General features: G+C 47.4%; 1 protein-coding gene across 1 annotated transcript in view; it reads left to right on the forward strand.

Annotated features, from left to right (window-relative positions):
* LOC137561478 (solute carrier family 23 member 2-like) overlaps positions 1-27,254 on the forward strand; it is a 238,790-nt gene that overhangs the window by 146,634 nt on the left and 64,902 nt on the right. The window contains exons 8-9 of the mRNA XM_068272779.1: positions 3,591-3,755; positions 22,308-22,416. Of these exons, the coding sequence (XP_068128880.1) occupies positions 3,591-3,755; positions 22,308-22,416 (274 nt within the window). The remainder of the gene's footprint in view (positions 1-3,590; positions 3,756-22,307; positions 22,417-27,254) is intronic.

Here is a 27,254-nt window from a genome sequence, read left to right on the forward strand (position 1 = left end):
ATTTATTTGAAATGCAATTAAAGCCAGTTTCACATATGGGGCTTGATTCACTAAACCGTGATTACTCATATCACAGCCATTTTATTCACGATAGCGTGCGAAAATTCGCGATCGCGCCAAAACGAGCACAAAAACGGATGTGATATGAGTTATCACAGTTTAGTGAATCAAGTCCATGGTGTGGTGCGATTGTCCTGTGGCATGAGTGTCCTGTGGCACAATCGGTGTGCACCATTTCCCTTGCACATTACCCTGCAGCAGAGTGTGCCAGCAGGGTAAAATGCATAGCTCCGCCTCCCAAAACAGTGACATGTACGCAGGAAGAATGCAAAGCCTAGTACACAAAATGAGATTTTCTGTCAGATTTACTGTCATATCAATTATTTCCAATCCAACATGTCCAATCTGATTTCCGATCGATTTTCTGATCGATTTTACATAGAAGTAAAAGGAAAATCGGTTGGAAAATCGATTGGAAATCAGATCAGACATGTTGAAAATAATCAATCCGACAATAAATCTGCCAGAAAATCTCATCTTGTGTACCAGGCATAACTACTGTTCCAAATAGATGGTTGCAGTGCCACAGACTCCAATGCAAATGCCTGCCATGCGGTACCACTCTGCAACCCACTGCAGAGTCTGCGTCATCTCTGTGTCATTGGAACCACTTCTGCAGCATCTCATTACACCACGGGCAGGGCCGGATTTCTGGCCATTCCTCATAGGTTATGGCCTAGGGCACTAGAAATTCACTACTGTTTGGGGCGTCTAAGGGCAGAAAAGTGTGTGCAGCAGGGAAGCTGACCATCCGTCCATTCATGCTGCCCATGGTCCACCTGGCCGCCAGTTGCAGCCTGCACTTTCTCCCCTTGACTCCTCTCTTCTAGCCTTGCTCAACCCTCCCTGAATTGCATCCGGACTCAAACACTCCATTCTCTTCCGTGTTACAGTCACCAACCAGCCAATCACCACCGTTCATTTGCTGACAGGCACCCGGGTAGCCAATAGTGTGGCTCCGGAGGAGTGGCTTAGCTAGCACTATTGTTTGCACTGGCTGGCTCTGGCTGGTGGTGGGTTGCGCAATATTTGGGTGAAAGATCCGGTGGGGGGGGGCTGTGGGCCAGGGGCACTGTGCACAGGCGGCCATGGCAGCGCATGCAGTGGAGCGGAGCTGAGCTGAGCCATGTGAGGGGCAGGCAGGGAGAGCAGCCACAAGAAGGCAGGCAGCAGTAGTTCTGCAAAGCTTACAGTCTCCCAATGTTTACCTCTGCCCTCTGCTGAATAGAATGTTACCCTACTTCACTCCGGTGCAGATACTAGCAGGAGATAGAGGCAGGAGAGGAGAGCTGACAGTGCTGATAATCGATGCTGATTGTTCCTCTACCTTATTTTCCCCCTTCATCCTCTCTCCTGTGTTTTTACCCTCCCCCTTTTCTGTCCCTCTTTTTTTGTTCCACCATCTGCCTTTCCCCCCTACTTCTCACTTCTCAATTTCCCCATCCACTTTTCCCTCCCTCTGCTTCTCTTTTCCCCCTCCTCCTCATCAGAGGAGCTCACAATCGAATCCTACCATAGCCTAATGTCTAATGTCCTACCATATTATTATAATGTACTTAAATAGCATTGACTTCTTCTGCAGCACTTTATAGGATACATAGTCATGTCACTGACTGTCCTCAGAGGAGCTTACAATCTAATCCTACTTTAACCATAGGCTAATGTCCTACCATCTGCAGCACTTTACAGAGTACATAATCATGTCACTGACTGTCCTCAGAGGAGCTCTCACTGTAATCCTACTATAGTCATAGTCTAGTGTCCTAACAAATTACTATGATGTATTTATATAGCATGCACAGCTTCCGCAGCACTTCACAGAGTGTATAGCTGTGTCGCTGACTGTCATCAGGAGTTAACTAAACCACCTTTATCTCCCAAATAAGAACTCTAACCAGATGCTTTCTACTAACCTCCCCTAGCTGTCTCCATATTGGATGCTTGCTTTAATCTTTCCCTCGGAAGTACCTAACTGTAACATAATCTTCCATCTATGTCTAATCTTTACAGAAAACATTACATTCTGCTCCTGAAAGTGTGTGTGTGGGGTGATAAAGGCTAACTTGCCAGGGACAGCAGACAGGTCATGAATGGCCGTGAGCTTACATGTGGACTGGGTCCAGGTAAAAAAACAGGTGCCATGACACCGCCTGAAGGGGGGGATTGCTAACAGCTGGCCTAGGTACAAATCCAGCACTGACCACAGGTCAGGTAGTGTGGCTATTCTCATAGAGACTAATGGCCACTGTGACAGGGGAGCTGCGGGGAGTGTACTGCAAAGGGAAAAAAACACACCAGGGGCCATATGCAATTCACTTTTTCTCCTGATTTCTCACCTAGGTCATATTTTTAAACTTGTCAGTAAAATGCCTTTTAAGCCACCAGAAATCAAGAAAATACTCAAAATAATTTTGATAGTACTTTTTCACCCACTTTTTGGTACTTTTTTTAATCTGAAAAGTGCTGGAAAATTATTTTAAATTGAAGATGAAAAATTATCTCTTAGGAGAAAACTAGGTAATAAAGTGAATTGCATATGGGCCCAAGTGTGAAAGAGGCCTAAAGGGAAAACACACTTTTGTTTAGGAAAACATCATGTTTCCTGATAGTCAATGGATTAATTGAGGCGTGCCAATTACTTCTGAAACAAGGTGAAAATTTTGACACACTGTTATAGCAGCTGTACTTCTAAAGGCCTGTACTAAAGGCAACTACGGGTCCGTCGTCACCTCCCGCTGGGCGGGCGTTCCAGCGACAGTCCGGCGTGTGTACAGTCTGTCTGCAGACTGATAAGGCTGTTTCTGAGCGATCCGCCCCCGGCGGACTGTCTGCTGAAAACCCGCCAAGCAGGAGGTGACGACGGACCCATCATTGCCTTTAGTACGGCATGTGTACGGGCCTTAAGAGATGGCACAGACTACTGTTGTTAAATTACTTAACTGCTTGCTGACCACGTCACGCCGATGGGCATGGCCACGGTGGCAGCCCCAGGACCGCCTAACGCAGATCGGCGTAAAGTCCTGGGGCTTCAGTTTGCAGGAGATTGCATCTCCTGCTTGGTAGGCGGAGCAGAAATGTAATAAAAAATAGACAAATAAACATAAACAAACATCTGGGTGGCGATCTGACCCCACCAACAGAGAGCTCTGTTGGTGGGAAGAAAAGGGGGGGGGGTATCACTTGTGTGCTGTGTTGTGTGGCACTGCAACTTGGCCTTAAAGCTGCAGTGACCTATTTCCCAAAAAATGGCCTGGTCTTTGGGGGGAGGGGATAAAGCCTGTGATCCTGAAGAGGTTAAAAGATTATTTAGAGCTTGTTGTGAATTTTGGGAATACTTAGCTAGCTGCAGAATTCAACTAAATTTTTCTTCCCGGTAACATTAAATCACAAAAAAAAAGCATGTCATTTTTTTTTTCAAACCAAAGTGGAATTGTCCTTAAAGCATATCAGACCTGTATATGTTTTAACAGATACCTTTTACACTTTTCTATACACTGTATTGTTACATTTCATATATGACTTATTTCTAGGTTGGAAGCCGATTAGTGATGCAAACTGCAGGAATCCTTTTAATAATTCTTGGGCTGTTTGGGAAATTTGGTGCTATTTTTATTACAATTCCAGAGCCAGTGATTGGAGGGATGTTTATGGTGATGTTTGGGATGATTGCTGCAGTTGGTATTTCAAATCTCCAGGTAATGTGATTTGTAAAGTAAGTCATATGTCATTTTTAATGAATGCATTGTTGTATTTGTGTCTGTTGTATAATGAGGACAAACCTGCAACAATGTGAACCTTCTAAAGATTATTGTTGATATTAATAAACATAGATAAATATGAGAGAGAGAGAGAGAGAGAGAGAGAAAACAAGAGAAAGAGATTCCCTTATGCAAAGCATTAGTAAGGTAGTTCAGTTTTGGAAATAGATTCATAAACAGGATGGGCTTGATTCACTAAAACGTGATAACATGTGTTAAAACTTTTCACGCACAAATGCGCGTAAACCATTGTGCACGCGTGTTGCGTGTGAAAAGTTTAGCGATCGCGTGATAATTTTTGTCGGGGGTATGGCATTGCGCTTCATGCGATAAGCGCGCTTTTCACGTGATAAGTACGGAGCTTCGCGCGTTAAGCAGATAGAGTTTGGTACTGAAATCAGCAATGGTGATGTGAAACATGTGAGTCAATGCAATACGGCGTTATTCATTGCATGCGATATTCTTTACGCGCAGTGTGTAATTTAGTTTCCTGCTGTTTTCAAACATTATTTCTTCTTTGGTAGTACACTACACATAAACATTTTATTGAGTGTATGCTCACAACTGTAGATTGTGCTGTATGTAGAACATTGGAATGCAGCTTAAAGCACCACCAGTACTACTTACACAGTATGGAGCTTGCATTGCACAGTTGTACAGATGTGCAGCACACAGTTAAAGCTGCAGTGTGTGTAATTGATAAAAATGTCCAAGTCACTAGGTGTAAGCCCATGGTCAGGCAACATTCCAAAACGCATTCAGTGCTTATAACAAAATACACGTGTAGGCCACAATAAAAATGGACAATAGCATTGTAAGGCTATGTCCCCACAATATTGAACAACCAAATCATTAATTTACGCTGCATCATTATAAAAAAAACAAGGAAAAAAAACCATAAGGGACCCACACAAACTAACATAAACACATACTTCCTCAGTCGCAAACCATTCTGAAGCAGGTGGTGATAAGCAAAGCTTTTAAAGGCAAAAAACAGCTGATAAATGTTAAGGAGCAATCATTATTATAAACACATGCATCATTGCATTTAGCACGTGCAATAGTTTGCGTGCACAAAGTTCTACGCTGATTGCGCACAAAGTTTCAAGCGGATCGCGTGATGTGCTGTGTGCAGTTATAACGCGTGATCTGCATTCCGTTCACGTGATCTGCAGTGATATCCCGTGATACCGATGTTTATCACGTGATATTCGGACTGTGCGTGTGAAGTGATTAGGTATCGCACACAAACCTTTACGCGCCTGAAATCGCTTATGACAGCCGTAATAAGCATTATCACGCTTTAGCGAATGGAGCCTGATGTATTGGAACTGGGATTAATGCAGAGCAGTACCATAAAGTATATATTAAATTCTTATTTATACATTTCTTCCAAGTGCCCAGGAGCACTCACAGTGGCTTTAGTGCAGGAAAGTGTGCCTAGGTCCTCACCCCAGTACCAAGGGGTCACAACATAGAATCTCGCCAAAGGACCGGCACCACTCGATGTATTTAGAAGCTCTTTATAACTTTATTGGCATCAATATGATAGCAACGACAGACGCTGTTTCGGCCCCCATGGGCCTTTATCAAGTTGCACAGGATCATCAAATGACAATATCAAAACTGCACATATATATAGTCAAACACAATTACCCATGATTCCTCCATCAGCCACTCACCAACACCCTAGGGCAGAGGACCTGATGGAAGACTCATGCCAAAAATACACCACCAATAAAACACAATGTTCAAATTTGAATCTCACCACTCAGAGATAGTGTTGGGCGAACAGTGTTCGCCACTGTTCGGGTTCTGCAGAACATCACCCTGTTCGGGTGATGTTCGAGTTCGGCCGAACACCTGACGGTGCTCGGCCAAACCGTTCGGCCATATGGCCGAACTAAGAGCGCATGGCCGAACGTTCCCCGAACGTTCGGCTAGCGCTGTGATTGGCCGAACGGGTCACGTGGTTCGGACCCGAACGCGCTCTGATTGGCCGAACTGTCACGTGGTTCGGGTAAATAAATACCCGAACCACGTCATATCTCCGCCATTTGTCTGTGGGTTTAGCTTTGGGTAGGCAGGCAGGGTAGTTCGCGCTCCAGCCACGCTAGCCAGGGTCCCCCCTGTCATTGTGTCACTGCTGGGAACAGTAGTACACCGCTTGCTCAGCCACACTATATAGCATTCTGTTTACTGCCACTCTGTGTACCTCGCTCAGCCACACTATATAGCATTCTGTTTACTGCCACTCTGTGTCTGCTGGGAATAGTAGTACACCGCTTGCTCAGCCACACTATATAGCATTCTGTTTACTGCCACTCTGTGTACCTCGCTCAGCCACACTATATAGCATTCTGTTTACTGCCACTCTGTGTCTGCTGGGAATAGTGGTACACCGCTCGCTCAGCCACACTATATAGCATTCTGTTCACTGTTCTGTGTCTGCTTGGAATAGTGGTACACCGCTCGCTCAGCCACACTATATAGCATTCTGTTTACTGTTCTGTGTCTGCTGGGAATAGTGGTACACCGCTCGCTCAGCCACACTATATAGCATTCTGTTTACTGTTCTGTGTCTGCTGGGAATAGTGGTACACCGCTCGCTCAGCCACACTATATAGCATTCTGTTCACTGTTCTGTGTCTGCTGGGAATAGTGGTACACCGCTCGCTCAGCCACACTATATAGCATTCTGTTCACTGTTCTGTGTCTGCTGGGAATAGTGGTACACCGCTCGCTCAGCCACACTATATAGCATTCTGTTTACTGTTCTGTGTCTGCTGGGAATAGTGGTACACCGCTCGCTCATCCACACTATATAGCATTCTGTTCACTGTTCTGTGTCTGCTGGGAATAGTGGTACACCGCTCGCTCAGCCACACTATATAGCATTCTGTTCACTGTTCTGTGTCTGCTGGGAATAGTGGTACACCGCTCGCTCAGCCACACTATATAGCATTCTGTTCACTGTTCTGTGTCTGCTGGGAATAGTGGTACACCGCTCGCTCAGCCACACTATATAGCATTCTGTTTACTGTTCTGTGTCTGCTGGGAATAGTGGTACACCGCTCGCTCAGCCACACTATATAGCATTCTGTTTACTGTTCTGTGTCTGCTGGGAATAGTGGTACACCGCTCGCTCAGCCACACTATATAGCATTCTGTTTACTGTTCTGTGTCTGCTGGGAACAGTAGTACACCGCTCGCTCAGCCAGAGTATATAGCATTGTGTTTACTGCCACTCTGTGTACACCGCTCAGCCAGACTATATACCATTGTTTACTGACACTCTGTGTACACCGCTCAGCCAGACTATATACCATTGTTTACTGACACTCTGTGTACACCGCTCAGCCAGACTATATACCATTGTTTACTGCCACTCTGATTCTGCTGGGAACAGTAGTACACCGCTCGCTCAGCCAGACTATATACCATTGTTTACTGACACTCTGTGTACACCGCTCAGCCAGACTATATACCATTGTTTACTGCCACTCTGATTCTGCTGGGAACAGTAGTACACCGCTCGCTCAGCCAGACTATATACCATTGTTTACTGACACTATATAGCAGACTATATAGCATTGTGTGTACACCGCTCAGCCAGACTATATACCATTGTTTACTGACACTCTGTGTACACCGCTCAGCCAGACTATATACCATTGTTTACTGCCACTCTGATTCTGCTGGGAACAGTAGTACACCGCTCGCTCAGCCAGACTATATACCATTGTTTACTGACACTCTGTGTACACCGCTCAGCCAGACTATATACCATTGTTTACTGCCACTCTGATTCTGCTGGGAACAGTAGTACACCGCTCGCTCAGCCAGACTATATAGCATTGTGTTTACTGCCACTCTGTGTACACCGCTCAGCCACACTATATAGCATTGCGTACTCTGCCAGTCAGTGTGTATATTGCTGGGATCAGTAATACTCCACTCACCGTCAACCACTATATGAGCTCAACATGAGTTCCCCAGAGACCTCCGCTGTGAGCAGCACTCCCAACAACAGCAACAGCCAACGCCCCACGCAAGCTATAACATCCACCCCAGCAGCCAGTGGTCAGCAGCAGCCCTCCCCGGAGGAGAACGTTGTGTCCATCAGTCCGTCGCCAGAGCGATTAATGAGGGCTGCCATTGAGGAGATGATGGGGCCTGATGTGGAGGAGGAGGTCTGGCTCAGGCCAGCATCCCAAGTTAATGTTGAGGACGATGAGGGGTCTGTGTCTGGGGATGTTGGGGTGGCAGAGGTGGTGGGTGGGTCAGACTCAGGAGAAGAGTTGTATGATGAGGATGATGATCGGGACCATCTGTATGTGCCTCAGAGTCCGACCCCGGAAAACATGTTGTATCGTGTGTTTAGGTACTAAAATCTGCGTTCCCTCCCAGTAGTGTTGGGCGAACAGTGTTTGCCACTGTTCGGGTTCTGCAGAACATCACCCTGTTCGGGGTGACTATATAGCAGACTATATAGCATTGTGTTTAATGCCACTCTGTGTACACGGCTCAGCCACACTATATAGCATTGTGTTTACTTCCACTCTGTGTCTGCTGGGAACAGTAGTACACCGCTCACCCGCCACTGTATAGCATTGTGCTCTGTGTCACTGCTGACAATAGTGGTACACCGCTCACCCACCACTGTATAGCATTTCTGTACTGCCACTGTACTGCTGCCAGTCAGCGTGTACTTTAAGGATAAGTGAAATGAGGAAGAAATCCGGTGAAAGAGGGAGGGGCAAGGGAAGAGGTGTTTCCCCTGACGGTTCACGTACAGGCCACAGGGGAGCACCCAAGAAAACCCACTCAATACTGCCCATGTTGTCCAGGACAACAACCCTCACAGATCCAAAAGAACAGGACCAGATAATTACTTGGATGACCTCTCAAGCGTCCAGCAGTGGGTTAAGCAGCACCAGCACATCACGCACGAGGTCCGAGTCCTCAGCCAGTTAAAGTCTGGGCTTTCTTTGAAGACTGCACTGAGGATGTTACCATGGCGATTTGCAAGGTGTGCAAGACCCGCCTGAGCAGGGGGAAAAGTATTAACAACCTCTCCACCACCAGCATGAGCCGCCACATTCTATCCAAACATCCCACTCTGTGGGCAAACGCGGCAGGACAGGGTACCACCAGCAACACTGCCTCCCTTGGGTTCACCAGACTCACCACCAGACCCGCCTCAGCAGCAGCAGTAGCCCAGCCATTGCGTGGTTCACAACATTCACAAACATCAGACGATGCTGACACTGTCACTTTCCGGACTAGTGCTCTTGAGGTCTCCCAGTGTTCATCAAACACAACAACCAACAGCCCTTCGGTGTGCAGCGCTACGGTTGAGTTGTCTGTCTCTGAGATGTTTGAGCACAAGAGGAAATTGCCAGCAAATGACCCCCGGGCCGTGTCAGTAACAGCCAGCCAGCATAGCCAAGCTTCTGGCCTGCGAAATGCTGCCATATCGAGTGGTGGAGACAAACAGCTTCAAGGGCATGATGTCAGTGGCCATCCCACGTTACGTGGTTCCCAGCCGCTACCACTTTGCGCGCTCTGCAGTGCCTGAGTTGCATGAGCACGTGGTCAGCTAAATAACCCGAAGCTTGAAGAATGCCGTTGCCTGCAAGGTTCACCTCACCACTGACACCTGGACGAGTGCGTTCGGCCAGGGTCGATACATCTCCCTTACCGCGCACTGGGTGAACCTTGTGGAGCCTGGCAGCGATTCCTCACCTGCTACGGCGCGGGTGTTGCCCACGCCGCAAACAGCTGGATAACAACAGCAGCACCTACCTCTCTGACTCCTTCTCCTCCAACGCATCTCAAAGCTGTACCTCATCCGGAAATGCTAACCCAGCACCAGCAGCAGTAGGATCGTGGAAGCAGTGCAGCACAGCTGTTGGCATGCGTCAGCAAGCGTTGCTGAAGCTGATCTGCCTTGGGGATAAGCAGCACACAGGGGAGGAAATTTGGAGGGGAATAAAGGAACAGACGGATTTGTGGCTGGCACCGCTGGACCTGAAACCGGGCATGAAGCTAGACACCTGGCACGAACTGGCAATGTACGCAATAGAGGTGCTGGCTTGCCCGGCAGCCAGCGTTATGTCGGAACGCTGTTTCAGTGCTGCCGGAGGCATCATCACAGATCGGCGTATCCGCCTCTCCACAGAAAATGCAGACCGTCTGACTCAAATTAAAATGAATCAATCCTGGATTGGAAACGACTACGCAACACTCCTGGACCCCAACCAAGTAACATGACCGATGAACATCTGGGATGGTTTAGCGTTTCCGGTCCCTGTTTATTGAACCTCTCATCTGTATTACATTTATGACTGCATGGCGGCAAAAAGCATTGCTGCTATATCCGCACGCTTTTTGTCCTCATGCAAGGCCTGGGTTGTTGTGTCTCACAAAGCGTGGCCTTCTCCTCCTGCGCCTCCTCCTGTTCCATCACGTGTGCTGCTGCTGCTGCTGCTGCTGGGTTACCGTTGCCGGTCCCTGTTTATGGAACCTCTTATCTTTATTACATTTATGACTACATGGCGGTACAAAGCATGCTATCCGCACGCTTTTTGTCCTCATGCAAGGCCTGGGTTGTTGTGTCTCACAAAGCGTGGCCTTCTCCTCCTGCGCCTCCTCCTGTTCCATCACGTGTGCTGCTGCTGCTGCTGCTGCTGCTGGGTTACCGTTGCCGGTCCCTGTTTATGGAACCTCTTATCTTTATTACATTTATGACTACATGGCGGTACAAAGCATGCTATCCGCACGCTTTTTGTCCTCATGCAAGGCCTGGGTTGTTGTGTCTCACAAAGCGTGGCCTTCTCCTCCTGCGCCTCCTCCTGTTCCATCACGTGTGCTGCTGCTGGGTTAGCGTTGCCGCGTGGTCCCTGTTTATTGAACCACTTATCTTTATTACATTTAGGACTGCATGGTGGTACAAAGCATGCTATCCGCACGCTTCTTGTCCTCATGCAAGGCCTGGGTTGTTGTGTCTCAAAGCGTGGCCTTCTCCTCCTGCGCCACCCTCCTCCTGTTCCATCACGTGTGCTGCTGCTGGGTTAGCATTACCGGTCCCTTTTCCTGGAACCTCTTATATGTATTACATTTATGACTGCATGCCGACAAAAAGCATGTTACCTGTGCAAAGAAAACAGACATTTCCCGCATTTAAAAGACAGTTTTCCCTTTGAAACTTTAAAATCGATTTTCTCAAAAACTATAAGCTCTTTTTGCTAAATTTTTTTTTCCTCTTGTATTCACTCCCAAGGTGCACATACCCTGTAAATTTGGGGTATGTAGCATGTAAGGAGGCTTTACAAACCACAAAAGTTCGGGTCCCCATTGACTTCCATTATGTTCGGAGTTCGGGTCGAACACCCGAACATCGCGGCCATGTTCGGCCTGTTCGGCCCGAACCCGAACATCTAGATGTTCGCCCAACACTACAGAGATCAAGAGGAGTTTCCACAATAACATGTAACTGCTGCAGCAGTCCCTGATAGGCAAAATGGTGTCATGATCACATGACAAATCACATGTCTTGTCAGCTGTGCCGGTCCTTTGGCGAGATCCTTAATTATACAGAAAGCATAGCTCCACTAAATGTATTTGTCTACGACAACTCTATATAAAGTGTCATAAACATATGTAAAATTACTAAATAGTTATTCACGTTAATATCTTTTTACCATGGATGCTTTAAGTGTACCAGAGGCGGAGTTGGCAGTGCAATTGGGACACATAGGCATGTTAGATGGTAAATTACATACCTCTGTGTCCTTTCTGCTCTGAGCTCTATCCCCCCTGACTACTGAAATGCCCCCTGAAATTGCTGACATGGAGCTTGTAGGACCCTTCCTCAAAGGAAGGGGTGTTCTTTTGATGCTGGAGAGAGATGCCCTCTCCAGCATCAAAAACACCCCGTCCCACCTTCCCCACCCATTTACTGCTTATCTCTACCTCTCACCCACCCCTTCTCACTGCTTTGCATATAAAATTTGCATAGTCCTGCGTGAAGTTGGAATAATTTGCGTCTTATTGATTATTCCTAACTCTGAGTGCTGAGCAGCATTGTGGCCTAGGAGCGAGTGACTACCTAACATTGTGCAGCCCAGTAAGCACATTTAGTACGTTTTTGTTTCTGTAGCATGGGGTGTGTGCTGAATGAAAGTTTACTGTACAGGGCTGAAAGGGAGTTAACATCACTACAACTGTCTCAAGATTGGTCCAGAGTGCTGGGAACTGGAGGTGCAAATATTTATACACTGGGGAGACTAAGCAACGTCTAAGCAAGCACATGTCTTAACATAGGACAGCTAACTCTGCATAACAAGACTATACAGTCTACCTACAGTTTAATGAGAAAGAGTTTTTTTATGGGATGGTGAAGTGTGCATTTTAGAAAGACATAAAAACTAGTTTGGTGAAAATGCCATCTTGTCAAGCTGGAACAAGCATCCCTAAAAGAGGAGGGGCCTTTGACACAATTTGTTATCACTATACAAGGCTGTTTTTTCATCTTTGCCCAGACATTTTGGCATCTGTACTTACTGTCCACCAGGCATTTAAGCAATTGATATATGCATAACAGATTCAATTAGCTAGACTGTTGACTGAAGTAAGTTTTTCACTTATTAGAACTCAAGAAGGAGTGATGAAACATCTTGTAGAACAGATGCCCAGTGAAAACATCCTTATTTTTCTTCAGAGAAACCTTTCCCTGTTATTAAATAGGTTGTTTCAAAATGTATTTTCTCATTATAAATGACTACCTAGTTAGTGTTGGGCGAACATCTAGATGTTCGGGTTCGGGCCGAACAGGCCGAACATGGCCGCGATGTTCGGGTGTTCGACCCGAACTCCGAACATAATGGAAGTCAATGGGGACCCGAACTTTTGTGCTTTGTAAAGCCTCCTTACATGCTACATACCCCAAATTTACAGGGTATGTGCACCTTGGGAGTGGGTACAAGAGGAAAAAATTTTTTAGCAAAAAGAGGTTATAGTTTTTGAGAAAATCGATTTTAAAGTTTCAAAGGGAAAACTGTCTTTTAAATGCGGGAAATGTCTGTTTTCTTTGCACAGGTAACATGCTTTTTGTCGGCATGCAGTCATAAATGTAATACATATAAGAGGTTCCAGGAAAAAGGACCGGTAACGCTAACCCAGCAGCAGCACACGTGATGGAACAGGAGGAGGGTGGCGCAGGAGGAGAAGGCCACGCTTTGTGAGACACAACAACCCAGGCCTTGCATGAGGACAAGAAGCGTGCGGATAGCATGCTTTGTACCGCCATGCAGTCATAAATTTAATAAAGATAAGTGGTTCAATAAACAGGGACCACGCGGCAACGCTAACCCAGCAGCAGCAGACGTGATGGAACAGGAGGAGGCGCAGGAGGAGAAGGCCACGCTTTGTGAGACACAACAACCCAGGCCTTGCATGAGGACAAGAAGCGTGCGGATAGCATGCTTTGTACCGCCATGCAGTCATAAATGTAATAAAGATAAGAGGTTCCATAAACAGGGACCGGCAACGCTAACCCAGCAGCAGCAGCAGCACACGTGATGGAACAGGAGCAGGCGCAGGAGGAGAAGGCCACGCTTTGTGAGACACAACAACCCAGGCCTTGCATGAGGTACCGCCATGCAGTCATGAATGTAATAAAGATAAGTGGTTCAATAAACAGGGACCACGCGGCAACGCTAACCCAGCAGCAGCAGACGTGATGGAACAGGAGGAGGCGCAGGAGGAGAAGGCCACGCTTTGTGAGACACAACAACCCAGGCCTTGCATGAGGTACCGCCATGCAGTCATAAATGTAATAAAGATAAGTGGTTCAATAAACAGGGACCGGCAACGCTAACCCAGCAGCAGCAGCAGCACACGTGATGGAACAGGAGCAGGCGCAGGAGGAGAAGGCCACGCTTTGTGAGACACAACAACCCAGGCCTTGCATGAGGACAAAAAGCGTGCGGATATAGCAGCAATGCTTTTTGCCGCCATGCAGTCATAAATGTAATACAGATGAGAGGTTCAATAAACAGGGACCGGTAACGCTACACCATCCCAGATGTTCATTGGTCATGTTACTTGGTTGGGGTCCTGGAGTGTTGCGTAGTCGTTTCCAATCCAGGATTGATTCATTTTAATTTGAGTCAGACGGTCTGCATTTTCTGTGGAGAGGCGGATACGCCGATCTGTGACGATGCCTCCGGCAGCACTGAAACAGCGTTCCGACATAACGCTGGCTGCCGGGCAAGCCAGCACCTCTATTGCGTACATTGCCAGTTCGTGCCAGGTGTCTAGCTTCGATACCCAATAGTTGAAGGGTGCAGATGGATTGTTCGACACAGCTACGTCATCTGACATGTAGTCCTTGACCATCTTCTCCAGGCGATCGGTGTTGGAGGTGGATCTGCACGCTTCCTGTTCAGTGGGCTGCTGCTGCATGGGTGTCAGAAAATTTTCCCACTCCAAGGACACTGCCGATACCGTTCCCTTTTGGGCACTAGCTGCGGCTTGCGTTGTTTGCTGCCCTCCTGGTCGTCCTGGGTTTGCGGAAGTCAGTCTGTCGGCGTACAACTGGCTAGAGGAGGGGGAGGATGTCAATCTCCTCTCTAAAGTCTCCACAAGGGCCTGCTGGTATTCTTCCATTTTGACCTGTCTGACTCTTTCTTCAAGCAGTTTTGGAACATTGTGTTTGTACCGTGGATCCAGAAGGGTATAAACCCAGTAATTGGTGTTGTCCAGAATGCGCACAATGCGTGGGTCGCGTTCAATGCAGTCTAGCATGAATTGAGCCATGTGTGCAAGAGTCCTACCAGAATCCTCATCATCCTCTTGTGAGCGTTGTGATAGTTGTTGTGATGCATCATAGTCGTCACCTTCCTCCTGGTCTGCTTCTGCTGACCATTCGCGCTGAATTGTGGAAGTCCAACGTGCACCGCTCTGGCCCTCGTCAGTGGTGGCATGAAATTCCTGCTCCAACTCCAGCTGTTCCTCCTCCTCTTCTTCGTCATAGCTGCTGGGGCCAGCGTTCCCTGAGGTGGATGGCCTGATGTTGGTACCATCACGCTGATCGTTTTCTCCTTCAGATTCCCCCAGTTGCATCATGACAGCTGTTTCCTTGATTTTCAACATTGACCTCTTCAGTAAACACAGCAGTGGTATGGTAATGCTGACTGAAGAGTTGTCACTGCTCACAAGCAACGTGGATTGCTCAAAATTTTGGAGGACTTGGCAGAGGTCCAACATGTTGGCCCAATCGGATCCACAGAAGCTTGGCAGCTGGCCGGATGCGCCTCGGTACTGCGCCGTCATGTACTGGACCACTGCACTCTTCTGCTCACAAAAGCGTGCTAGCATGTGCAGCGTAGAATTCCAGCGCGTAGGGACATCACACAGCAAGCGATGGTGGGGGAGATTGAAGCGCTCCTGCATCTTGGCGAGTGCCCCCGAAGCAGTACTGGAATTTCTACAATGTTTGGCCACTCGACGCACCTTCAACAGAAGATCGGCCACGCCTGGGTATGTCCTCAGGAACCGCTGAACTACTAGGTTCATCACGTGCGCCAGGCAAGGGATGTGTGTCAGCTTAGCCAACCTTAAAGCGCGAATGAGATTACTCCCATTATCACACACAACCATGCCCGGTTTCAAGTCCAGCGGTGCCAGCCACAAATCCGTCTGTTCCTTTATTCCCTTCCAAATTTCCTCCCCTGTGTGCTGCTTATCCCCAAGGCAGATCAGCTTCAGCAACGCTTGCTGACGCATGCCAACAGCTGTGCTGCACTGCTTCCACGATCCTACTGCTGCTGGGTTAGCGTTTCCGGATGAGGTACAGCTTTGAGATGCGTTGGAGGAGAAGGAGTCAGAGAGGTAGGTGCTGCTGTTGTTATCCAGTGGGAGGGACGGCGGTGCAGCTGTTTGCGGCGTGGGCAACACCCGCGCCGTAGCAGGTGAGGAATCGCTGCCAGGCTCCACAAGGTTCACCCAGTGCGCGGTAAGGGAGATGTATCGACCCTGGCCGAACGCACTCGTCCAAGTGTCAGTGGTGAAGTGAACCTTGCAGGCAACGGCATTCTTCAAGCTTCGGGTTATTTTGCTGACCACGTGCTCATGCAACTCAGGCACTGCAGAGCGCGCAAAGTGGTAGCGGCTGGGAACCACGTAACGTGGGATGGCCACTGACATCATGCCCTTGAAGCTGTTTGTCTCCACCACTCGATATGGCAGCATTTCGCAGGCCAGAAGCTTGGCTATGCTGGCTGTTACTGCCACGGCCCGGGGGTCATTTGCTGGCAATTTCCTCTTGCGCTCAAACATCTCCGACACAGACAACTGAACCGTAGCGCTGCACACGGAAGGGCTGTTGGTTGTTGTGTTTGATGAACACTGGGAGACCTCAAGAGCACTACTCTGGAAAGTGACAGTGTCAGCGTCGTCTGATGTTTGTGAATGTTGTGAACCACGCAATGGCTGGGCTACTGCTGCTGCTGAGGCGGGTCTGGTGGTGAGTCTGGTGAACCCAAGGGAGGCAGTGTTGCTGGTACCCTGTCCTGCCGCGTTTGCCCACAGAGTGGGATGTTTGGATAGCATGTGGCGGCTCATGCTGGTGGTGGAGAGGTTGTTAATACTTTTCCCCCTGCTCAGGCGAGTCTTGCACACCTTGCAAATCGCCATGGTAACATCCTCAGTGCAGTCTTCAAAGAAAGCCCAGACTTTGGAGCACCTGCCTCCTTGCTGGCGATTTCTGTTTCCTCCTCTTTTGCCTCTCACTCTAACTTCCACGCTTGTGGTGCCTGAAATTGCGCGCCGCCTACCTTGTGGCACAAGGCGAACTCGTGCAGCAGTGGGTTCTTCAACAGACTCATCTGTGCTGCTGCTACGACGGCGATGTTCTCGTTCACAAATAAAATCTGGGTCTCTGTCCACATTGTCCATACCCTCCTCTTCCATCTCCTCAAACTCGTCATATGTCATTGTGGGGGGCCGCCGCCGTGGAGTAGAGCTCCCCAGAACAACCTCTGCGCAGCTCACTCCAACGTCGTCTTCCAGATCTTGTCGGCCGACCTCCTGCAATTGCAACCCCTCCTGCCCAACTTGCTCTGGGATTTGGGTTTCCGAGTCCTCCTCGGACTCGCCTTGTATTTCAGTGCGCGGTGCATTTCCCACAGTTAATGGTTGTGAATCCGGGCACAACATTTCTGGCTGTTCCTCCATTGACCTTTGAAAGGTGGAAGTTTGTTGGGCTGGGAATAGCTCCTGCGAATACCCCATTGTGTCCTGAGGTAATTCATAGGACTGGTTATCTGGCAGTTGTGTGCGTGGTGTCGCTGCCGGTTGTGTCAGCTTTGTGCCCACTGGCTCCTTGTAACTGGCTGAGGACTCGGACCTCGTGCGTGATGTGCTGGTGCTGCTTAACCCACTGCTGGACGCTTGAGAGGTCATCCAAGTAATTATCTGGTCCTGTTCTTTTGGATTTGTGAGGGTTGTTGTCCTGGACAACATGGGCGGTATTGAGTGGGTTTTCTTGGGTGCTCCCCTGTGGCCTGTACGTGAACCGTCAGGGGAAACACCTCTTCCCTTGCCCCTTCCTCTTTCACCGGATTTCTTCCTCATTTCACTTATCCTTACAGTACACGCTGACTGGCAGCAGTACAGTGGCAGTACAGAAATGCTATACAGTACCACTATTCCCAGCAGCGACACAGAGCACAATGCTATACAGTGGCGGGTGAGCGGTGTACTACTGTTCCCAGGCCCAGCAGACACAGAGTGGAAGTAAACACAATGCTATATAGTCTGGCTGAGCGGTGTACACAGAGTGGCAGTACACACAATGCTATATAGTCTGGCTAAGCCGTGTACACAGAGTGTCATTAAACACAATGCTATATATAGCGTGGCTGAGCGAGGTGCACAGTGGCAGTACACACAATGCTTTATAGTCAGGCTGAGCCGTGTACACAGAGTGTCAGTAAACAATGGTATATAGTCTGGCTGAGCGGTGTACACAGAGTGTCAGTAAACAACGGTATATAGTCTGGCTGAGCGGTGTACACAGAGTGTCAGTAAACAACGGTATATAGTCTGGCTGAGCGGTGTACACAGAGTGGCAGTAAACACAATGCTATATATAGCGTGGCTGAGCGAGGTGCACAGTGGCAGTACACACAATGCTATATATAGCGTGGCTGAGCGAGGTGCACAGTGGCAGTACACACAATGCTATATATAGCGTGGCTGAGCGAGGTGCACAGTGGCAGTACACACAATGCTATATTAGTCAGGCTAAGCCGTGTACACAGAGTGTCAGAAAACACAATGCTATATATAGCGTGGCTGAGCGAGGTGCACAGTGGCAGTACACACAATGCTATATATAGCGTGGCTGAGCGAGGTGCACAGTGGCAGTACACACAATGCTATATATAGCGTGGCTGAGCGAGGTGCACAGTGGCAGTACACACAATGCTATATATAGCGTGGCTGAGCGAGGTGCACAGTGGCAGTACACACAATGCTATATTAGTCAGGCTAAGCCGTGTACACAGAGTGTCAGAAAACACAATGCTATATATAGCGTGGCTGAGCGAGGTGCACAGTGGCAGTACACACAATGCTATATATAGCGTGGCTGAGCGAGGTGCACAGTGGCAGTACACACAATGCTATATATAGCGTGGCTGAGCGAGGTGCACAGTGGCAGTACACACAATGCTATATTAGTCAGGCTAAGCCGTGTACACAGAGTGTCAGAAAACACAATGCTATATATATAGCGTGGCTGAGCGAGGTGCACAGTGGCAGTACACACAATGCTTTATAGTCAGGCTGAGCCGTGTACACAGAGTGTCAGTAAACAATGGTATATAGTCTGGCTGAGCGGTGTACACAGAGTGTCAGTAAACAACGGTATATAGTCTGGCTGAGCGGTGTACACAGAGTGGCAGTAAACACAATGCTATATATAGCGTGGCTGAGCGAGGTGCACAGTGGCAGTACACACAATGCTATAGAGCCAGGCTAAGCCGTGTACACAGAGTGTCAGAAAACACAATGCTATATATAGCGTGGCTGAGCGAGGTGCACAGTGGCAGTACACACAATGCTATATTAGTCAGGCTAAGCCGTGTACACAGAGTGTCAGAAAACACAATGCTATATATAGCGTGGCTGAGCGAGGTGCACAGTGGCAGTACACACAATGCTATATTAGTCAGGCTAAGCCGTGTACACAGAGTGTCAGAAAACACAATGCTATATATATAGCGTGGCTGAGCGAGGTGCACAGTGGCAGTACACACAATGCTATATATAGCGTGGCTGAGCGAGGTGCACAGTGGCAGTACACACAATGCTATATATAGCGTGGCTGAGCGAGGTGCACAGTGGCAGTACACACAATGCTATATTAGTCAGGCTAAGCCGTGTACACAGAGTGTCAGAAAACACAATGCTATATATAGCGTGGCTGAGCGAGGTGCACAGTGGCAGTACACACAATGCTATATATAGCGTGGCTGAGCGAGGTGCACAGTGGCAGTACACACAATGCTATATATAGCGTGGCTGAGCGAGGTGCACAGTGGCAGTACACACAATGCTATATTAGTCAGGCTAGCCTAAGCCGTGTACACAGAGTGTCAGAAAACACAATGCTATATATATAGCGTGGCTGAGCGAGGTGCACAGTGGCAGTACACACAATGCTATATATAGCGTGGCTGAGCGAGGTGCACAGTGGCAGTACACACAATGCTATATATAGCGTGGCTGAGCGAGGTGCACAGTGGCAGTACACACAATGCTATATATAGCGTGGCTGAGCGAGGTGCACAGTGGCAGTACACACAATGCTATATATAGCGTGGCTGAGCGAGGTGCACAGTGGCAGTACACACAATGCTATATATAGCGTGGCTGAGCGAGGTGCACAGTGGCAGTACACACAATGCTATATTAGTCAGGCTAGCCTAAGCCGTGTACACAGAGTGTCAGAAAACACAATGCTATATATATAGCGTGGCTGAGCGAGGTACACAGTGGCAGTAAACAATGCTATATATAGTGTGGCTGAGCGAGCGGTGTACTACTGTTCCCAGCAGCGACACACAATGACTGGGGGGGACCCTGGCTAGCGTGGCTGGAGAGCGAACTACCCTGCCTGCCTACCCAAAGCTAAACCCACAGACAAATGGCGGAGATATGACGTGGTTCGGGTATTTATTTACCCGAACCACGTGACCGTTCGGCCAATCAGAGCGCGTTCGGGCCCGAACCACGTGACCCGTTCGGCCAATCACAGCGCTAGCCGAACGTTCGGGGAACGTTCGGCCATGCGCTCTTAGTTCGGCCATGTGGCCGAACGGTTTGGCCGAGCACCGTCAGGTGTTCGGCCGAACTCGAACATCACCCGAACAGGGTGATGTTCTGCAGAACCCGAAAAGTGGCGAACACTGTTCGCCCAACACTATACCTAGTATGGATATACAAAACTAACACAGATTTTCTTTCAGAACCATTTATTCTTCTATAAATGTATAACATGCCTGATAATATACCAACAGTAGACTTACATACTTACAGTAGACCTACAGAAGCCAAACACATTCCAGTTCACAGTAGTCATATAAAAATAGATGTTGCAGTATTTTATTGCAGTTCAATGTAGATGATACACGCGCAATGTTCATTGCCATATACCAGAGCTTCCCAACCCTGTCCTGAAGTACCAACAACAGTGCATGTTTTGCAGAAAACCCCAAACACTCACAGGTGAAGCAATTAGAGTCTCACCAGAGCTGATTACCTACCTCTGTGGATTTCCACAAAACATGCACTGCTGGTGGTACTTCAGGACAGGTTTGGGAAGCCCTGCCATAGACTACAGTCATCACATGCTGACTCTTACCCAACATCTAAGGTTTGTGTGTGAAGTCCTTCACAGGTTCCTCTGTCATTGGCAGTCAACTGTCACATAAATACTTGGGGAGGTTATTGTTGCAAGGCTCAATGTATCAATGCAATCATCAGCTAACACTTGAGAAAAAATAGATAATGGAAGATGAATATCACTTTTGGTCAGGAATAATTTTGGGTGGGATAGGATTAGGGGATAGTGGAGGTTAGCATTATTTGTTAGGGTTAGATGGTTAACCACTTAAGGACCAGGGGATTTTCTAAGGATCTGTGCTGCGTGGGCTCTCCAGCTCCTGATCTAGGCAGGGCGATCAGACCCCTTTTTTCCCCACTAGGGGGATGTCCTGCTGGGGGGGTCTGATCGCCGCCGCTCTGTGTGGCCGAGCGGGGGGGACAGGGGGGGATCCTCAAAGCCCCCCTCCGCAGCGATTTCCAGCCTCCCTCTCCTTCCCCTGCTTTCCTCCTTACTGTGGGCGGCACAGGACGGCGATCCGGCCTCTGATAGGCTTCAGCCTATCAGATGCCGGCGATCCCCGGCCGATCAGCCGGGATCGCCAATTTCCTTGTGACATAAACACCGGGGATTTCTTCCCTGCGTGTTTACATTTTGCCTGCGAGCCGTGATCGGAGGCTCGCAGGCTGTTTACAGAGACACCCTCCGTGAACTGACATGGAACAGCCGCTCGAATGAGCGGCCGTTTCCATGTAATTCCACTTACGACCTGCCGACGCCTATCGGCGTTAGGTGGTAGTTAAGTGGTTAAAGCAAGATGAAGATTAGGTATCAAGGTATCAAGGTTAAGTATTAAGAAGGGGGTAACACTGGGAGCTAAGTTCAAATTAGTTGTCAGCATAAAGTGAAAGGCGGGGAGTTAGGCCAGGTTCACAGTGGCAATTTAGTGGCAAACAGATCCATGAAAATGGATCCGTTTCACTCTGTTGCTACTCTGTTTCCATTCCACTGCTTCCATTCAGTTTCCCCACATCTCCCCCAGACCCCCATGCCCCAAAGTGGATTTTGCTCCTTAGAGTGGTCCGTTTACTCACTAGTGTGAAGAAAAGTTCCGTTTTCCCATTGCCCCAATGCAGTGCTTCAGGATCCATTTCCTTTCCGTTTGACTCAGCAGTCCAGAACAATTACTGCAGGAGGGAACTTGTGGTCCTTTCAGCAGATAGGTTAACATTGGATCCATTCCTATCCATTCCGATCCGTTCCCTTCCGATTTCGGAAAGACCGTTTTGTAATGCTAATGTGAACCAGGCCTTAGGGATCAAGAATGGGTTAATGTTAAGATGGAAGATTAGGGTTAGGCCTAATGATGGTTTCTGTTTTGAATGGGTAAGGATTTGGTGACCAATGGAGGAGAATACCAAAACTAATGCCACAACTTCATTTGTAAATCCACCACGCTAAATTCATACGTACCATAGCTGTACTTTAATACGTACATCTAGAGCATTAAAGAGCTCTAGATTGTACGTCTAGAGCATGACAACACTAGATAAGCAATGAATAAAAATAAAACGGATGTTTTCCTTTTTCAGTATGTGGATTTGAACTCATCAAGAAACCTGTTTGTCTTGGGATTTTCAGTGTTTAGCGGTCTTGTTATTCCAACTTGGCTAGCAAATAATCCAAACATTATCAGCACAGGTACGTGATATAAATCATTATTTCACAACTACCATGAATCATCTCCATCTGTAAAACTATGTGTTTTCATTATGTACCATACTTTTTCTTATTTATTTTGGAAAATTAAATGGAAGTTAATTCTTCAACATTGCTTGGAGCATTGCAGTTTGCAACATGTTTAAACAGAATAATTGTCATCTGCTGCTGAATGTGGCAAACAATGCCCTTTTTTATTATTTGTATGCCTATTCACTCTACATGCAGCATACATATGCACATTTTGTTTTGGTTTAGAGATCACTTAATTTATTACTCATGCTGTAAACGTTAGTTTAGGTTATGGCACGTCTACTGATGGACCCACAGTGTTGCCAACTCATCCCTTTAATTACTGACGCATATGAATTATACAGGTTTTGTGGCTAGAGAGATGCAGTTAAGGCACTGATTATGTGCAAATAGCCCCAGAACCTGTATAACTTAGATGTGTCAGTAATTAAAGGGATGAGTTGGCAACATTGTGGACCCAGCACAATTGTGAGCTATCCATCTGATCCTTCATCCACCCCAAATATGAATCTACTTTATAACCTGGCTTGCTATAATAATCTTCAGTGGATTCCTCTGTTGAGTCATGTAGTTTTCAAGGTGGATTGTAACATCTGCAATTTCGGGTTCATGTCCTGTGGGCTGTGCTGAAGAAATAAAATGGGTAGTGCAACAGATCAGGATGCAAGCATACCAGGTGAATTTACAAAGATAACTTATAAGCAGAGTGTTTCTGCATTTCCTGCCTCTAAGCATGTTACGAGAGCCACAAAAGAATTTCTGTGAAAAATCACAATTTACACAGAAAAGAAATACAAGCTGCAAGGTAAAAATGCTATCCACGATAGCCTAGGTTCTCAACGTGTGGTACGTGTACCCCAGGGGGTACTTCTGATGGTTCCAGGGGGTACACAGGCTTGATAAACTTAACCAAGAATAACAAATGTAGAGTTTTAGAAAATTATAAATCTTATTTTAACAACACCAAATTAGTATTTTAGCTAGTTAAAAGCAATAGTAAATGCTTGGAAATTGTTTAGAACCAGTTATCATGTACTACGATTAAATATATATTTGTCAAGGGGTACTTGTGATAATGTTTACTATGCTAGGGGGTACTTGGTGAGTACAGGCTTTTAAAAGGGGTACATACCAATAAAATGTTGAGAAACACTGCACTATAGCACTGCTTATTAATAACAACAGTCCCATTTCTAGGGGCAGGCAAGGTGGGTGACCACTTGGGTTGCATGGCAGGAAGGGCGCTGTGCAGGAGGGGGCCCAACTCCACCCTCCCTCTCCTTGGGCCCTCCTTCTGTGCTCCCCGCAATATGCAGAGCTTTGGTACAGTGGTTATTACAGTGGAAAATCACCTCCCTCAAGCTCCAGACATCATGCAGTAGCGGTCCGTGTCACCCCCTGGCTTCTCTGTCTCCAGGGCTGCTCATGCTCTAGAATTAGGAAGTAGAGCATGAGATGCTGGAAACAGAGAAGACTGGCAGGATGTAGACCTCTACCGGATGACATTTGAAACCTAAGGGAGGTCAGTTTCCACTGTAATAACCACTGTGCGGAAGCTCTTTTTATATAAAGCTATTATTCTTATAAAGATCTGACTAAAAGGTATGTTTTGGGGATATAATTTCTCCTGTATTCTATTTTATTTTTTTTCTGTGTTTTTGCATGCAAACTGCAGACAATGGGGGAGATAGAAACACTTCTTTAATTTCTCTGCTTACTCTCAAAGAAAACCCAAACTCGACTACAGCACACAATGGAAAAATGTTTTTCCACATATATTTGCTGAATAAATTTACTACTCTGTGTCCTGTGTTTGTTTAGCCAATTCAAAGAGTCTAATCAGTTATTATCAACAACTGTGAATAGACTGCAGGAGCAACACTGCCAGGGCTCTCTTCCTATACAGTAAACACTGAGGCCTAACCCTTTCAGTGCTCCCCGCAAAGGGAAGCCAACTTAAAACTTATTTTTTTTTTAGCATCTCCATAAATTGTAATAAAAAATTTTTCTTCTACAAAGGTTATCATGCTGTGGCTAATCTTTTAGGGCCCTTTCCACTAGTGCCGCGCACGGTTGCGAGATGCACGGCGGCACACTTCCTGGTCTGTGGTAACGCTGACAAATCCCATAAGCCGTGCCATGCACAGCTATGGGATTTGCAGCCTCCCGCACGGAAACTGATGGCAATGTCGGCTGAATCGCTAAGGTAAGCGATTCGGCCGGTGGCGCCATTGTTTCCTATAGCAGAGTTTCCTTGCGCGATTTGCCTGTGGGAAAACTCTGCAGATTTGGCCCGGTTTCCGCGCTAGTGGAAACGGGCCCTCAGAGCAGAGATAAAGTTCTGAGATTAGTTCCACTTTTAGTGTTTGCCAAAGCCAGTTCTCCTCAAGCAATGCTAATGTATGAGCTATCGCTACATAAAAATTGTTATCAGTGAAAAAACAAAATATAAAAATAGCAGAAATATGAAATTTGTGAGGTTACAGCAAGATCAGCATAGATGAGTTTAGACAAGCAGGGCTAGCAACAGCATAAATCCAACTGAGTTGTATTCACAAGTAGTAAATTACATAATCACAAGCCAGAGTGTGTGTGTATCAACACCTGTTGAGATGTTTGTGCCTTCAGCCTTATCCACTCACAGCCTGCCTGGGGGAATTAATAGTAAATCTACTGTATAGAGGAAATGTGATGAAGAAAACCTAGACGGAAAGAAAAGAGACTTCAATAATGTCAAACGTAGCAATGTGTTCCAATCCAGAGTACTGAGGGAAACCTGCAGCTGGAGCATTACAAAAAGCAACAGATGGGCCAGCATCAGCACCATAGCAATAGGCCCTGTAGAGGTATTCTCAACCTCTAATGGAAACTGCCCCCATAGCTAAACTAGGGTGACCATATTTTGATTTCCAAAAAAGAGGACGATCACAACAGCATGTGGGCGTGGTCATGGGTGGGGCCAAATATACAAGACCTTAGCAGTGTGCTGTTCAACTTCGTGGGCATGGAGGGACGTTTTTTTTTTCCAGACCACATGGTCGAGGGCCGGCCAACCACAAAATGCAATCAGATTCGCAGAATTTCCCACAAAATGCAATGAGATTGGCAGCAGATTTCCCCACAAATGTGCGGACAAGGTATATGTCCGCAGTATAGGTTAGATAGGAATATGGCCCCAGTATAGGTTAGATAGGAATATGGCCCCAGTATAGGTTAGAATCTCAGACCCTTATGCTCCCACAGGCTGGCCACACAGCAGAGTGACTTCACTGCTAACTCAGGCCCTTATGCTCCCACAGGCTGGCCACACAGCAGTGACTTCACTGCTAACAACTCAGGCCCTTATGCTCCCACAGGCTGGCCACACAGCAGTGACTTCACTGCTAACAACTCAGGCCCTTATGCTCCCACAGGCTGCCCACACAGCACCAGCGTGACTTGAATCAATTCACTGACACTGACAGACTGAACTCAGGGCTCAGGCTGTGCTGCTGAGCTGCTCCCACAGGTCACACACAAGCAGCACCAGTGATCAGCCCAGCGTGAGTCCCACTGAACTCAGGCTGTCTCTGGCTGTCTCCACCCCTCTGCTCTGCAATTTGCTCTGTCTCAGTGGATGGGGGCGGCTGGAGGTGGAGCAGAGCAGCAGGAAGGGATTGACTCACTGCCTAGCCCGAGGAAGAGCCGTTTGAGTCAGGAGCTGAATGAGATGAGCCGAACACTGGGAGCCCAAGCTGCAGAAGAACAACTTGCAGAGAGAGAAGATCCACTGAGGCTGAGATGAGCCAAACACTGTGAGCCAGCGACAGAAGAACCACTTGCAGAGATCCACTGAGGCTGAGATGAGCCAAACACTGCGAGCCCAAGCAGCAGAAGAACCGTTTGCAGAGAATCTCTGCAAATGGTTCTTCTGCCTTGGGCTCGCTGTATTCGGCTCATCTCAGCCTCAGTGGATCTCTGCAAGCAGTTCTTCTGTCGCTGGCTCACAGTGTTCGGCTCATCTCAGCCTTAATGGATCTCTGCAAGCTGTTCTTCTGCCACTGACTCGCAGTGTTCGGCTCATCTCAGCCTCAATGGATCTCTGCAAGTGTGTTCGGCTCTCCGGACAGATCAAATATCCGGGAGGACAGCCCGGACAGGTCTGAAAAAGTGGACCTGTCCGGGCAAAAGAGGACACATGGTCAGCCTAGCTAAACTGAGCTTATGGCAGATGATGTTGCTGAGGACCACTGATTGTTATGATGGATCAAACTAAGGTAGGTAGGTAACACCTAAAATTGGAAGAGGGATACTAAAGAATATCAGGTATATAGATAAAAAAAATAAGGTGGCTTAACAAATCTGTTTTGTTTTTTGTTTTTTGGGCATACCAGACTTTGGGCTGTAAACAGCTCTTTACCAAAGGCCTCACACACAGGAGGAGTTCACCAAATCAAACAAAACTGAGGTTTCACCAGCATCAGCATCACAAAGTTACAGTAAAAGACTGTATTATCTAGTGATGAATAAAATGGCATCAAATTATATATTATTATTATTATTTTCATTTATATAGCGCCAACATCTTCTGTAGCGCTGTACATAGTACAAATAAATAATGGGGAACAAATATACATAAGAAATACAACAGAAGACTGTACAGTCATGACATTGAATAGAATACGTACAAATACATACATAGTTGATGTGTAGTTGGTACTTGTGCATATGTTAAAATTACAGCCATATGAGAAACACTAGGAAAACAACAGGGGATGAAACACAGGGGTTAGTGGGTGAACCAGTGT

The sequence above is a fragment of the Hyperolius riggenbachi genome, chromosome 3, assembly GCF_040937935.1.
Source record: "Hyperolius riggenbachi isolate aHypRig1 chromosome 3, aHypRig1.pri, whole genome shotgun sequence".
Taxonomy (NCBI): domain Eukaryota; kingdom Metazoa; phylum Chordata; class Amphibia; order Anura; family Hyperoliidae; genus Hyperolius; species Hyperolius riggenbachi.